This window comes from Neophocaena asiaeorientalis, unplaced genomic scaffold, assembly GCF_003031525.2.
Source record: "Neophocaena asiaeorientalis asiaeorientalis breed wild unplaced genomic scaffold, Neophocaena_asiaeorientalis_V1.1 scaffold185, whole genome shotgun sequence".
In the NCBI taxonomy this organism is placed as follows: domain Eukaryota; kingdom Metazoa; phylum Chordata; class Mammalia; order Artiodactyla; family Phocoenidae; genus Neophocaena; species Neophocaena asiaeorientalis.
In genome coordinates, this window is record NW_020171809.1 from 300164 (window position 1) to 314190 (window position 14027).

A 14027-nucleotide genomic window follows, 5' to 3' on the forward strand; every position below is an offset into this window, starting at 1 on the left:
ACCCAATCATTCTCCTGGGGGTTTTTCTGGGATGTTTCAGATGCCCAGGACACACAGGGTTTTCACGCTTACAAACATCACCATGAAGAAACTACTGCATTGTCTCTCGTGGCTATTCCTTAGGATAAATTCCTAGAAATGGTATATTGAGCTCAGAAACAATGCACATTTTTGAACCTTATGATATATTATTACCAAATTACTTGCCAGAAAGAGCATAATACTTTGACTCCTATGTTTAATCTTAAAAATCTAAGTGCTTAGGGATATAAAACGTAACCTTGCCAGGTGCAGAGACAGACACAGTCCGGAACTTTGAAACATCACGCTGTTCCAAAGAAGAGCTGCTTTGGAATATAAAGCCACAATTCTCTTCTCTCCCCGTCCTTTCTGCCAGAAAGTTTTTTTTTTTTTTTTTTTTTTTTACAGAGGAAAAAAAAAAGCAGCCTTTTACTTGTATTTTGTACATGCTTTTGGCATTCCTTATACTTCTCTCTCATCCGCACAAGAAATATTTATGTGAAAAACAATTAAGCTATCTGTTCATACTTGCTACCAAACACACTTACACGCCGCACGTGACCCTGGGGTTTGACAAACGCTAATCAAGTGCCTTCGAAAAGCTTAGGTGAAGCCTCTCCTCCAGATCGGCCCGGAGCTCTGAGCTCCTAGAGTGTGTCTAAGCTGACAGCCTCCTAAGCTTCAACCCCACAGCGGCTTAGCTAATCTACTTTTTATTTCCTAACTTCCTTTGTACGATAGACATGTAACAATGTGAACATCTCTGAATAGTCTGACGTACTGGATTTTTCCAACTATCAGACTGTACAGACATTTACTTTTCCCCCTTTTTACTAATTTCAGTAAATTTATATTTAATTATTACCTTACTGGCTCACAATCTCAAAAGAAAGGAACATTTATTTTCTGAAAATCAAGTCTACTTCAATTAGAGCTATTAAAGGGTCAATTTCTCAATCAAAGACACATGAGAATATTGGAAACGCCCCTCTCTTCATTCTGGACAGAAGCTCCAACACTGATTTGCTGTGGAGCTTCTTCAGATCACAGCTAAACACTGTGCATTTCAGCTTTATTACCCAAAGAAGGACTGGCTGTAATAGACCAAGAGTTCTCAGCAGCCCTGGGAGTTTGTCGCACAGGCAGTCTCTCAGGCCAACCCCACAGCTGAGTCTCGGGCGGGGCCGCCCCCGGGGATGCTGATATGCCCTCTAGGTGAGAAGTGCTGGGCGGGTCACCCCCCGAAGCCTGTCCCCAGTCCCGAATCCTGTCCTTAAATTCTTATGTGAGTTATGCTGAAACGATATATAAAGTAATTAAAGGGACTTCCCTGGTGGTGCAGTGGTTAAGAAACCTCCTGCCAGTGCAGGGGACATGGGTGCGAGCCCTGTTCTGGGAAGATCCCACATGCTGCAGAGCAACGGAGCCCGTGCGCCACAACTACTGAGCCTGTGTGCCACAACTACTGCAGCCCACGTGCCCTAGAGCCCGTGCTCTGCAACATGAGAAGCCACCGCAATGAGAAGCCCGTGCACCGCAACTTAGAGTAGCCCCTGCTCGCCGCAACTAGAGAAAGCCCACGTGCAGCAACAAAGACCCAACTCAGCCAAAATTAAACAAATAAATTTTAAAAAGAAGTAATTAAAAACTCAGTATTCTAGCAGAGTAAATTCTCTTACAACTTAAAAAGTTCTCAAAATAATACTTACATGGACCTCTGGGTGGAGTTTGATAAGAAACCTCTTCCTCTTAAAGCTGAGCTTCCGGAGCCTGGACCAGTTGAAAGTGTTGATCTTGGTGCTGCTCTGGAATTCAGGACACAGACGTTCGTTGAGGAACATCTGTAACCTGACGCGTGCACACGACTTTTCATGAAACAGAGAAGGTTAAGTCACATCCTTGCCAAAAAGCACAGCAAGCCCCTGACACTTTATGTTCGGAAAGACTCTGAATTAAAATGTCAATACTCAGCACACTAATCTCTCTGTTTTAGGAAGAAAACTTTATTTCTTTGATAAAGCTTTATTACAACCTCTTGTTTTCAATGTTAACAGTGAACAGTTTTGAAGCCCCCCTACTGCGAGGACGGTGGCTGGGAGGGGCCTGGTGGTGGCAGGGCGGGGCTGGAGCGGAGCTGGGTTTCTCACTGAAGGGAAGGACGGAGGGATCCCAGGGGTGCCGGATGGGACCCGGACCCAAGGCTGAACCCCCAACTCTCCAGAGTGGGCACACTGGGCAAGGACTTCAGCTTCTAAACAATTTTGTCCACTAAGGAGACCAGGGCCCTTTGCTCTTCCAGGGTGGGGCAGGCAAAGAACAAAGGAACCTGGACCATCTTATTGTGTAAGAAAGTAAACAAGTGCTCAAAAAATGATGGGGAAATGTCAAAAGGACACAGGAGGGACTTCCCTCCCTGGTGGTCCAGTGGTTAGGACCGCACCTTCCAATGCAGGGGGCGCGGGTTTGATCTCTGGTTGGGGAGCTAAGATCCCACATGCCTCGCAGCCAAAAGACCAAAGCATAAAACAGAAGCAATATTGTAACAAATTCAATAAAGACTTTAAAAATGGTCCACATCAAAAAAAATCTAAAAAAAAAGAAAAGGGCACAGGAGCCACCCGAAGGGACTCCCTGATGTGGGTCAATTTAAAGATCAAAACAAACAACGACAACAGATCAAGTATCAGATTATAACCCGAATTATAACTTGAGTGATAGTACGATTATAATACAAACCCATGATCCACAGGGACGTAAAGACAATAAACAAACGAGGAGAAAACCCTTCTAGGATCATGAAGAATGGAATTTAAAAAGCTGCCTTTTGGCAACCATCCGGGAAATTTACAGTCTTCAAGTATCTCTCCACAAAATGCTTACTAATTACAAAGGATAAAAAGTCACTTTGCAGCGAAGAAGCCTGTCAAACGCCTTCCAACCATGTGATGGATACTGGCACTACCGGCAATGGGACAGACAGGTACCGTGGGCCACCTCGCGGGCTGCACCAGGCACACTCGCTTGTCATTCACCCGCCCAAGAAGCTTAACTAGGGTCTGATCGTCAGCAGGTGCTGGGAGGCCCATGTCACAAAATGACTGGCCTTGAACCTTCCAAAGCATCAAGGTCAGGAGAATCAAGGAGAGAAGGAAGAGAGTTCCAAACTGAAGAGGCCAGAGTGGGATCCTGACTGGGCAGAGCGCTTGGCCTCAGAAGGGATCTTCTGAAACCAACGAGACTGGGGCAACTGGTGGAAGCTGGATGCGGTCTCTGGGGAAGGAGCACGTTCTACTGTTCTCATATCCTTTCCATAACCTTGAAACATTTCTAGAATTAAAATGTTAAACGGACTGAAACACTTTTCTGGCATTTTCTTTTCTATTCTCGATTATCATGACCATTTACTCTTTTCTACAAATTCAAGATGGGGGGTGGCAAGGTGAAGAATGTTTTCCCTTCAGAGATACTAAAACAAACAAACAAACAAAACAAAACAAAAAACCCACAACAACTTAATTAAAGAGGAAGGAGGCATTGAAACATGCATGACACGGACAAACTCTGAGACGGGGAAAGCTGTCAGGCACAAAGGCCATTTACAGGAACGTCCAGAACAAGGAAATCAGCAGAGACAGAAAGCAGGGGCGGGCAGTGACTGCTACGGTGCGTGGGGTGAGGCTGCGATTTAAACGTTCTGGGGTTAGTGGTGACGGTGACATAATTCTGTAAATATACTAAAAACAACTGAATTATACTTTTAAATCGTGAACTTTACGTTATGTGTGAATTATATCCAGTTTTTTAAATTCCTGAGTTAAGAAGTGTCCTTGAGGCCAAGATACAAATGACAGGGTCTAGATGAGACCCAAGTATCCCAGCTCCCAACACTGTCTAGACACGAAGTCACTTCAACTGCTACTCAAAGTAAAATATTTGAGGGTTTTCAACTGGGTTCTCAAAAAAGCAAACAAAACAACCAAACAATAAAACATCAACAAAAGAAAAGAAAAGAAAAGAAAACGCCCACCTTCAGCTCTCACCTCTAGATGGTAGGTTCCTAGGGCAAAGGCTTAAGAAAGCAGGTGGCCACAGGAGGGACAGGGAAGGGCCTGTCCTCCACAGGAACACACAGAAAAGAGCGAGAGACACACTGTTCCCAGCTGCAAGCTTGCCTTCCCATTTTCCCTTTGGGTCAAAATAAAAAATCACCACATCCCAGGGCTTTAACCGAGTCATAAATCGAAACAAAGAATCCACGGATGACTGCCCTCACTCTGCCCTGGGCAACCCTGACACTCACCGAGCAGCGCGCCACTCAGAGCCACTGCCTTCATTTTGTATTTTATCAAAAAAATCCACAGCTCAGCTGTAAATGCCAAGTAAGACCTGAAACAGAACCCGGAGACTCAGGGCTCTCCGGGCCACCCTCAGGCCTGCTCCCCCGGACAGAACCGCCTTCCGGACCTGCATCCGCATGTCCACACAGCTCGTCCAAGGCTGCTACTGTACCCTGCTCTGAGATCTCGTCTCCTGGACCTCCACACCCACCACGACCTCACGTCCACCCCTCCCCACACTCCCTCCATTTTTGGTAAATTTAAAATTCGGTATTTATATTACTGATCACGTAAGTACTGCTTGCAAGTTGAGCCAACCTGAATTATAACTATACTTTGCTCCTTTGCTTTTTAAAATTAATTAATTTTGGCTGCTTTGGGTCTTCGTTGCTGCACGTGGGCTTTCTCCAGATGCGGCCAGCAGGGGCTACCCTTCATTGCGGTGTGTGGGCTTCTCGTTGCGGTGGCTTCTCTTGTTGTGGAGCACAGGCTCCAGGTGCACGGGCTTCAGCAGTTGTGGCACGTGGGCTCAGCAGTTGTGGCACACGGGCTCAGCAGTTGTGGCTCACGGGCTCAGCAGTTGTGGCACACGGGCTCAGCAGTTGTGGCTCACGGGCTCAGCAGCTGTGGCACACGGGCTCAGCAGTTGTGGCACGTGGGCTCAGCAGTTGTGGCTCACGGGCTCAGCAGTTGTGGCTCACGGGCTCAGCAGTTGTGGCACACGGGCTCAGCAGTTGTGGCTCACGGGCTCAGCAGTTGTGGCACACGGGCTCAGCAGTTGTGGCTCGTGGGCTCTAGAGCGCAGGCTCAGTAGTTGCAGTGCTTGGGCTTAGCTGCTCCACAGCATGTGGGATCTTCCCGCACCAGGGCTCGAACCCGTGTCCCCTGCACTGGCAGGCGGATTCTCAACCACTGCGCCTCCAGGGAAGTCCACTCCTTCGCTTTTAATTTTCCTGGAGTCACTAACTGCTTCTTTTCATTTGCTTAATCTCTAGGTACCCGTCGCTAATTCAGCCCCAAACTTCCCTGCAGACCTTTAGAACTCTTTGATACGGTCTAACCCATGAAGCCATCGCTCATTCTTCCCCCTGCCCCCTCACAGGCCGCACCTCCCGGCTTGCGGGATCTCAGTTCCCCAACAGGGACTGGACCCGGACCCTGGCAGCAAAAGCACCGAGTCCTAACCACTGGACACCAGGGAGCTCCCCTGATCAGCCCTTTCTTGGAGGCCGCCTCTGTGCTTATGCTGACGAACGTTCTCCCCATCTGAGCACAGCCCGCACGTCTGCCTTCTCCAATCTGAGTCACCCTGTTTCCTCAGCTCCCATCCGAGTTTCTCCCTCCTCCAGTGTTGGCCTTCAAAAGGCTGTGCAGGAACTGAATTTCTGAAAACCTGCATATCTGAAAATGCTTTCATGTTCTCTCTGTACAGGAGTCGCGTTGCACAGGGCACAGAATCCCAGGCTGGAAATGCTCTTCTTTCACGTGTAGAACCTCCGGTCTCCAGTTTCCAGTCCTGCCGCTACTAGCCCGGCAGCTCTCCAACTGCCCCCACCTCTGGCAGCTCGCACTGACGAGTCCTGCTGCCGTCACACTGGAACCTGCAGGCACCTTCAACCTGGAACTTTGTGCCTTGAGTTCTGGAAACTTTTTCTCGTGTAATTTCTTTAACAATTCCTCCACTGATTTTTGGTTCCTGCCTCTAGAATTCTGGGGTGCTGGACCTCCTGGATGGCGCTGGAATTTTCTTTACTTTTCTCTCCCATCTTTCACCCTTTATCTTTTTATTTTTTATTTTTTTTTTAGTGGTACGCGGGCCTCTCACTGTTGTGGCCTCTCCCGTTGCGGAGCACAGGCTCCGGACGTGCAGGCTCAGCGGCCATGGCTCATGGGCCCAGCCGCTCCACGGCATGTGGGATCTTCCCGGACCGGGGCACGAACCTGTGTCCCCTGCATCGGCAGGCGGACTCTCAACCACTGCGCCACCAGGGAAGCCCACCCTTTATCTTTTATTCTGTTCTGTGGAGATTTCCTCAACTGCATCTTCCAAACATTCTCGTTCCGCCAACGTGCATCACTCTTGTTCTCCGTAACTGCCCTGCTCTTCTTTCAGAGATGCAAGCTTTTCCCTTATTTCTGTGAGGCTTTTTAGAAAACGTAATACACACAAATGGAAGGTCTGTGGCAACCCTGCACTGAGCAAGGCTATGGGCGCTGATTTTCCCAATAGCATTTGCTCACTTCGTGTCTCTGTGTCCCATTTTGGTAAGTCTCACAATATTTCCAACTTTCATTATTGTATTTGTTATGATATCTGTGATCACTGATGTTACTGCTGGAAAAGATTATGACTCTGAAGGCTCAGATGGCAGTTAACACTGTTAGCAATAAAGTATTTTTAAATTAAAAAAAAGAAAGAAAATGTAATACAGTAACATACTAACAAGGTTCAAATTCTTAAGGTACCAAAATTGAGCCCAGAATGAACAGGCCCCTCTCCCCACTTCCAAAAGCCTGCAGGCTATAGTAACCATCCTAGGGGCAGTCAACACCAGTTTATTTTGTAGGGAATAAATAGAGTGTGTGTGTGTGTGTGTTAAGTTCCCCTCTTTTCCCCATAAGCGGTAGCAAATTCCACACACAGTTTTGAACATCTTCTCCATTTAACAATACATCTCAAAGAATGTTCCACGTATCAGGACACAGAGAGCACATGCAACCTTTGGACAGCTGTCCAATTATCCCATAATATGGATGCCCCACCATTTATTTAACCAGCCTCCTAATAATTAATTACCAGTATTTTACTATTACAAACAAGGCCAGAATAAAAAATCACAAGAGAAACGTTTACACTCGTGCTAAAGCTGTGTTCCTGTTCCCCACGAACGCGATGTGGGTAAAGCGATTTTTCTGTTTTGCCAATCTGATAGATGAAAAGCAGTAACCTCTCTGAGGAAGCATGCTTTCCATTTCTTCCACCCCCAGCACAGTTTCTGTTTCTTCTGAGTCTCTTCTTCGCACAAATTTGGGACGTGTCCCTCAAATACCATCTTCCCTTGAAGAAAGGCTTTCCTCAAATTTCTGGCGACCCTTGGTCACTGTCTTTATTTAACAGCGAGGCTCTGGGTGTGCCTGAGTTAATGACCATCCTGGTAAACACTGGCCAGGGAGCATCACGAGGGGACGCTAGTCTAAGGGATATCTGACAAGGGACAGAACATCTGTGTCTTAAAGCGCCTCTCCATGGACCACTTATTAGTTGAAAGAGGAAAACCAGTAACTATGCAGTAGAAGAACCAGAAAACACAGCGATGAAGGTTTGCATCGCCAGGGAGGCCAGGTGGCATCTCGGGTGTGACCCCCGAGGGGGACACATGTCCCCTGGGCAGTGGTCCAGCTGGGAACACGTCACCTGAATCTAATCACAGGAAAACAGCCGACAAACACAGACGAGGAACTTTCTATTACAAAGGGGCTGTGTTCTTCAACACCGTCTTCATAAAAGATAAAGAAAAAAGAATGTTCCAGATTAAAGGCGACTGCAGCGTGACGGCCTGGTTCTAGATGGGATCCTGTCCTGCAGGGAGACCACTGGCCAGCTGACAGGACTGAGGACGGACCCGTGTGCCAGGTGTTAAGAGCCTGCGGCCTCAGTGGTGACTGACTGTGGTCACGACAGAGCATATACTCTGCTCTTGGGAAACACACACCGAAGTTCTCGGGGTAAAGGCCCTGACGTGTGCAGCTTACTCCCCAAGGCTTCAGAAAAAAACTGTGTGCGTCTGGGCGTGTGTCTGTGCAGCAGGGATGAGAACACATGTCAGTGGGAGGTGCAAATGGTGACAGGTGCATGGGGTCTCTGTGTGCTATCCTCATTCTCACAGCTTTTTGGGACGTTTGAATTGAAAGTGTTTCCAGATGGAAGTCTTTACAAGAGGAGGCTCTGAAGTGCTGGCTGGCAGCTCCCAGGGCTGCAGCAGGGCCCCCGATGTCAGAACCCGCTCGTGAGGCACCTCATCTCCACCTTCCGAGGGGAGGGAGGCGCCTCGTCCTGGAGGGGCGGGTCGTGCTGTAGCTGCCGGCCCCGCCCCATCCGGCCTCCCCGCCCCCCTGGGGATCCCGGGCTCCTCGCTGGGCCGTCAGGGTCTGCTTCCCTACTCCCCAGACTCTGGCGATAGTCCTTGTTTTCTGTGGTTTCCTTTTCCATTCTTTGTTCTTACTGATGTAAGGTTAAAAAAAAATTCCTTAACGGTCATGCCGGTGGGGATTTTGAGGGAGTGGAAATGAATTCAATCTGCCGCCTTTCATATCAAGTCTCTAACCTCATGCTTTTGCGGTTTCTTCTGGTCATAAATTATTTGTCCTTTTCTGGAGAAATGACAACAGCTTGATCCTGAGGGACGTGATCTCCCCTCTGTGCCAGGTAGGAACCGCCATCAAAGGGAGCGGGTGTGGGAGGCCCTGGACACCACTCAAAGGGCCTGGATTTCAGGTGGAATGTAACAGAACTGACATTCTAAACGCAAAATTAATTTTTTTTCCTACGGGAAATTGAAATTTGCTGGCTAAGTTGAGAAAGAGAAAGGAAAAGCAGAAGAAACAAAGTGTCCTTGATCAGGGAGGCCTGGATCAGACCAGCTGCTTCAGGCGCCGGCAGCGAAGACGGGCCACAGCGGGAAGAGCCGCAAAGCCAGACGGGCGCCAAGAGCGCCACTGCCAACCCTGGGCACCACGTTCCACCGGAGGCACCCGACTCCACAGGCCGGGAGCAGGCAGCTCCTGGAGGGGAGGCGGGAGCACCTGGCGAGGCGCGGGCTCCGGAGCTGCAGGCCGGCGCCCTGGCAGCTCTTTCCAGGCGCGTCACACCCCACGGCCCGGCACAAGGACATTCACCACAAACACGACTCAGTGGCCCTTTACGTAACACTCACCCATCCGAACGCCGCTACCGCACACATCCCCGGGAACCCTAGCACTGCCCTCGGAGGGTCCCCAGGCTGTTCTGTCTTGTGCTTTGAACGGTGACTGGGACCCGTGGCGGAGACCCCACAGGGCAGCGGCCTCCCCGCGGGGGTGGACGCCGCCCTACAGCGCAGCCAGAGCCAGGCTTGAGGTTCGACGGGGGCGACCTTCTGTCAACGTTAGAAGGACAGTGGGACGTGACTGAGGGCCCTGCGGGCCGTGGGCCCCGTGACAGTGAGTCCAGGACAAGAAGACAACTTCTCTAACGGGTGAGAGGTCGGATCGGAGGGTCCGCAAAGCTCTTCCTCCAAGTCTAAGACGGATTCAGCAACCAAGACTTCCCAGCAAACGTAAAACAACCCCAAGAAGCCACAGCACAGCCGCCCTCCTACCTGGAAGACGAGGACGCCCATGTGGGAAACGGCCAGGTTGATCTTGGCCCCCTCCCTGTCAGAGGCCGTGTGAAACCTGATGCCGTACATTTCCAGCTTCCGGGCAATTTCCAGCACCTGGAAATCCGACTCCGCAGGCGTCTGGCCCCTGTAATAAAAGACAGCATGATCACAGCACTCCTGAAAGAGCCGAAACACAGGACAGAAGCGACCAGGAAAACAGACCACAGAAACAAACCAACAAAGGAGGCTCTGTTCTTCAGAGGGTCGGTCACTCACTGTATGTTTATGTACACACATCAAACAAAACACCGCACACAGGCCACGGAAACGTCCGCTTGCTTCTATTCTGTAATCCATTTCCTAGTGGGTCAAATGTTTTCTTTGCACTCATTAGATGTTCAGCCTTATAATTTTGTCTTAATACAAAGTAATGTGCAAACATTATGTGGAGAGACAAATAGTAAATAAAGGAAATACCACAGATAACTCTAGTATCTCATTAAACCCATTTCAAAACTTTAAAAAACTATTTTCAAAAAGTGCAATTCTAACCATTAGAATACACTTTTATAAAAATGAAATTATTGGGCTTCCCTGGTGGCGCAGTGGTTGAGAGTCCGCCTGCCGATGCAGGGGACACGGGTTCGTGCCCCGGTCCGGGAAGATCCCACATGCCGTGGAGCGGCTGGGCCCGTGAGCCATGGTTGCTGAGCCTGTGCGTCCGGAGCCTGTGCTCCGCAACGGGAGAGGCCACAACAGTGAGAGGCCCGTGTACCGCAAAAAAAATAAAAATAAATAAAATTTATATAAAAATATTTTGCTAAAAAAGTGACTACTTACTCAGTTACAGCCAAATATTCTCATAAATATTAAGAATATTACATATTGGGGCTTCCCTGGTGGCGCAGCGGTTGAGAGTCTGCCTGCCGATGCAGCGGACACGGGTTCGTGCCCCGGTCCGGGAGGATCTCACATGCCGTGGAGCGGCTGGGCCCATGAGCCATGGCCGTTGAGCCTGCACGTCCGGAGCCTGTGCTCCACAACGGGAGAGGCCACAACAGTGAGAGGCCCGTGTACCGCAAAAAAAGAAGAAGAAATTATCAAAATGAATAAAAATATAATCACCACAACAATTGGTTTTATTGACGCCTCGCACGTGGCCCACATGGCGCCGAGCAGCTCCAAGGCGTGACGCTCAGGTTAAGTCCCAAACACTCCATGTGGGATGTTCCATTAACAACTCTTTTTTTCTTCTTACTTCTGAATGCCTGAGTTTTTGGATCTTTAAGGAATAACACAACTGTTTGCGTTATGCCATTCTTGTGATTTCCATTCTTTGACTAAAATGTCTGTTCTCTGAAGTTGATATAGACATCTATTAACTTGCATTTGAATAAATCATCTTCAACTAGATGATGATTCCATTGTATATCCACCACATCTTATTTACCCATTCGTCTATTGATGGGCACTGCTTCTGTATCTAGGCTATTGTAAATTATGCTGCTATGAATACTGGGGTGCATATATCTTTTCGAGTTAGTGTTTCTCTTTTCTTTGGGTAAATACCCAGGAGTGGAATTGCTGGATCATATGGTAGCTCTATTTTTAATTTTGATTTATTGATTTTAATTTTTTTTAAAAATTGGAGTAGAGCTGATTTACAATGTTGTGTTAGTTTCAGGTGTACAGCAAAGTGAATCTAATATATCTACTCTTTTTTCGATTCTTTTCCCATATAGGCCATTAGAGAGTATTGAGTCTATTTTTAATTTTGATTTATTGATTTTAATTTTTTTTAAAAATTGGAGTAGAGCTGATTTACAATGTTGTGTTAGTTTCAGGTGTACAGCAAAGTGAATCTAATATATCTACTCTTTTTTCGATTCTTTTCCCATATAGGCCATTAGAGAGTATTGAGTCTATTTTTAATTTTGAGGGGAAGCTCCATACTATTTTCCATAGTGGCTGCAGCAATTTTCATTCCCACCAACAGTGCACAAGGGTTCCCTTTTCTTCACATCCTTGCCAACACTTATTTCTTGTCTTTTTTAAAAAAATATTCATTTTTTATTTATTTTGGCTGCTCTGGGTCTTAGCTGTGGCAACGCAGGATCTTTGCTGCGGCATGTGGGCTCTTAGTTGTGGCATGTGGATCTAGTTCCCCGACCAGGGATGGAACCTGGGCCCCCTGCACTGGGAGCACGGACCTCTGGACCACTAGGGAAGTCCTCTCTTGTCTTTTTTTTCTATCGAAGTACAGTTGATGTACAATGTTATATAAGCTATAGGTGTTCAATATAATGACTCACAATTTTTAAAGGTTATATACTCCATTTATGGTTATTATAAACTACTGGCTCTATTCCTTATGTGTATAGTACATCCTCGTAGCTTATCTGTTTTATACTTAGTAGTCTGTACCTCTTAATCCCCTGCCCCTATCTCACCCCTGCCCGCTTCCCTCTCCCCATGAGTAACCAGCAGTCTGTTCTCCACATCTGAGTTGGTCTCTTTTGTTATGTTTACTAGTCTGCTGTGTTTTCAGATCCCACGCGTAAGTGAGATTGTGCAGCATCTCTCTCTGTCTGGCTTCTTTCACTCAGCACAATGCGCCCCGGCCCAGAGGCTGCTGCAAGCGGCAAAGTTTCGGCCTTTTTTATGGCTGAGTAGTGCTGCACCGCACAATGCATACCGCGTCTTCTTTACCCATTCGTCTGCGGACTCATTGCTTGTCTTTCTGATGACAGCCATTCTGACGGGTGTGCGGTGGTGTCTCATGGTGGTTTTGATGTGCACTCCCCTGATGATTAGTGAGGGTGAGCATATTTTCATGTGTCTGTTGGCCATCTGTCTGTCTTCTTTAGAAACATGTCTCTTCAGGTCCTCTGCCCAGCTTTTAATCAAGTTGTTTGCCTTTTTCATGTTGAGCTGTATGAGTTCTTTGTATATTTTTGCAGACATATAATCTGCAAATATCTTCTATTCAGTAGGTGGCCATTTGTCTTGTTGATGGTTTCCTTTGCTGTGCAGAAGTTTTTGGTTTTATTAGGTCCCATTTGTTTATTTTTGCTTTTGTTTCCCTTGCCTAAGGAGACAGATCCAAACAAAAACACAGTTGACCCTGAACAACTCGGGGGTTAGGGGCACCGAGCCTCTGCACGTAAGTTACAGCCAGCCCTCTGTATCCGAGGTTCTACGTCTGAGAATTCAACCCACCTAAGACCACGTAGTATGTAGCATCTACTACGGAAAACGGTCCTTGTATAAGGGGACTCACCCAGTTCACGCATATGTTGTTCAACAGTCAACTGTATTGCTAAGACCCACGTCAAAAAATATACTGCCTGTTTTCTTCTAGGAGTTTTATGGTTTCAGGTGTTACATGTAAGTCATCTTTTAAAAACATTTATTTATTATATTAGTTATTCGGTTGCGGCCGCCAGGCCCCTTAGTTGCGGCTCGTGAACTCTTAGTGGTGTGGGATCTAGTTCCCTGACCGGGGATGGAACCTGGGCCCCCTGCATTGTGAGCGTGGAGTCTTACCCACTGTGCCACAAGGGAAGTCCCCTTACATGTAAGTTTTTAATCCATTTTGAGTTTATTTTTTGTATATGGTGTGAAAAAGGGGTCCAGTTTGATTCTTTCGTGTGTGGCTGTCCAGTTTCCCAATGCTGTTTATTCAACAGGTTGTCTTTTCCCCATTGTCTAGTCTTGTTTCTTTTCACTCACCCACAAGTGTGTGGGCTCATTTCTGGGCTCTCTGTCCTGTTCCACTGATCTGTGTCTGTTTTTATGCCACTTCCTTCCCGTTTTGATGGCTGTAGCTGTGTAGTTGTTTGAAATCAGGGAGTGATCCCTCCAGCTTTGTTCTTCTTTCTCAAGATTATTTTGGCTATTTGGGGTCTTTTGTGTCTCCATACAAACTTTAGAGATATCTGCAACACTTACAAACACGTGCACATGTGCATACGAACACAGGACGTGCAGGCGTGGAGCCACCTCTCTCTGGTGCTTTACTCCCCTCAAGGCGGGTGCTCAGTGTGACTGAGCATAGACTGGTCACCGTCCCACCGGCCTCCCCATGCATGGGGGGGGGTCACGTCATGAACCCCCACCCACCGGGCCCGGCAGTGAGCCTCTCCCACGGGGCTGTGGTCCCCATCCTGAAGCACTCTTCCCTGGGGTCCGCGGCCCCAGGCTGTCTTCCTTCCTCTGGCTGCTCGTGGCCCTGTCCTGAGGGCCTCCTTCTCACGGCCTGTGGGGCCTCTCCCCACCCCCATCCTCCAGGGGCGCGTCCTGGCCCCGC

The 14027-nt window shown here is 48.0% G+C and overlaps 1 protein-coding gene across 1 annotated transcript in view; it reads right to left on the reverse strand.

Moving 5' to 3' along the window:
* The window catches only part of FARP2 (FERM, ARH/RhoGEF and pleckstrin domain protein 2), an 87516-nt gene that overhangs the window by 32238 nt on the left and 41251 nt on the right, over nt 1-14027 (reverse strand). The window contains exons 9-10 of the mRNA XM_024760193.1: nt 9716-9863; nt 1731-1826 (exon numbers count right to left, since the gene is read on the reverse strand). Coding sequence (XP_024615961.1) covers nt 1731-1826; nt 9716-9863 — 244 coding nt within the window. The remainder of the gene's footprint in view (nt 1-1730; nt 1827-9715; nt 9864-14027) is intronic.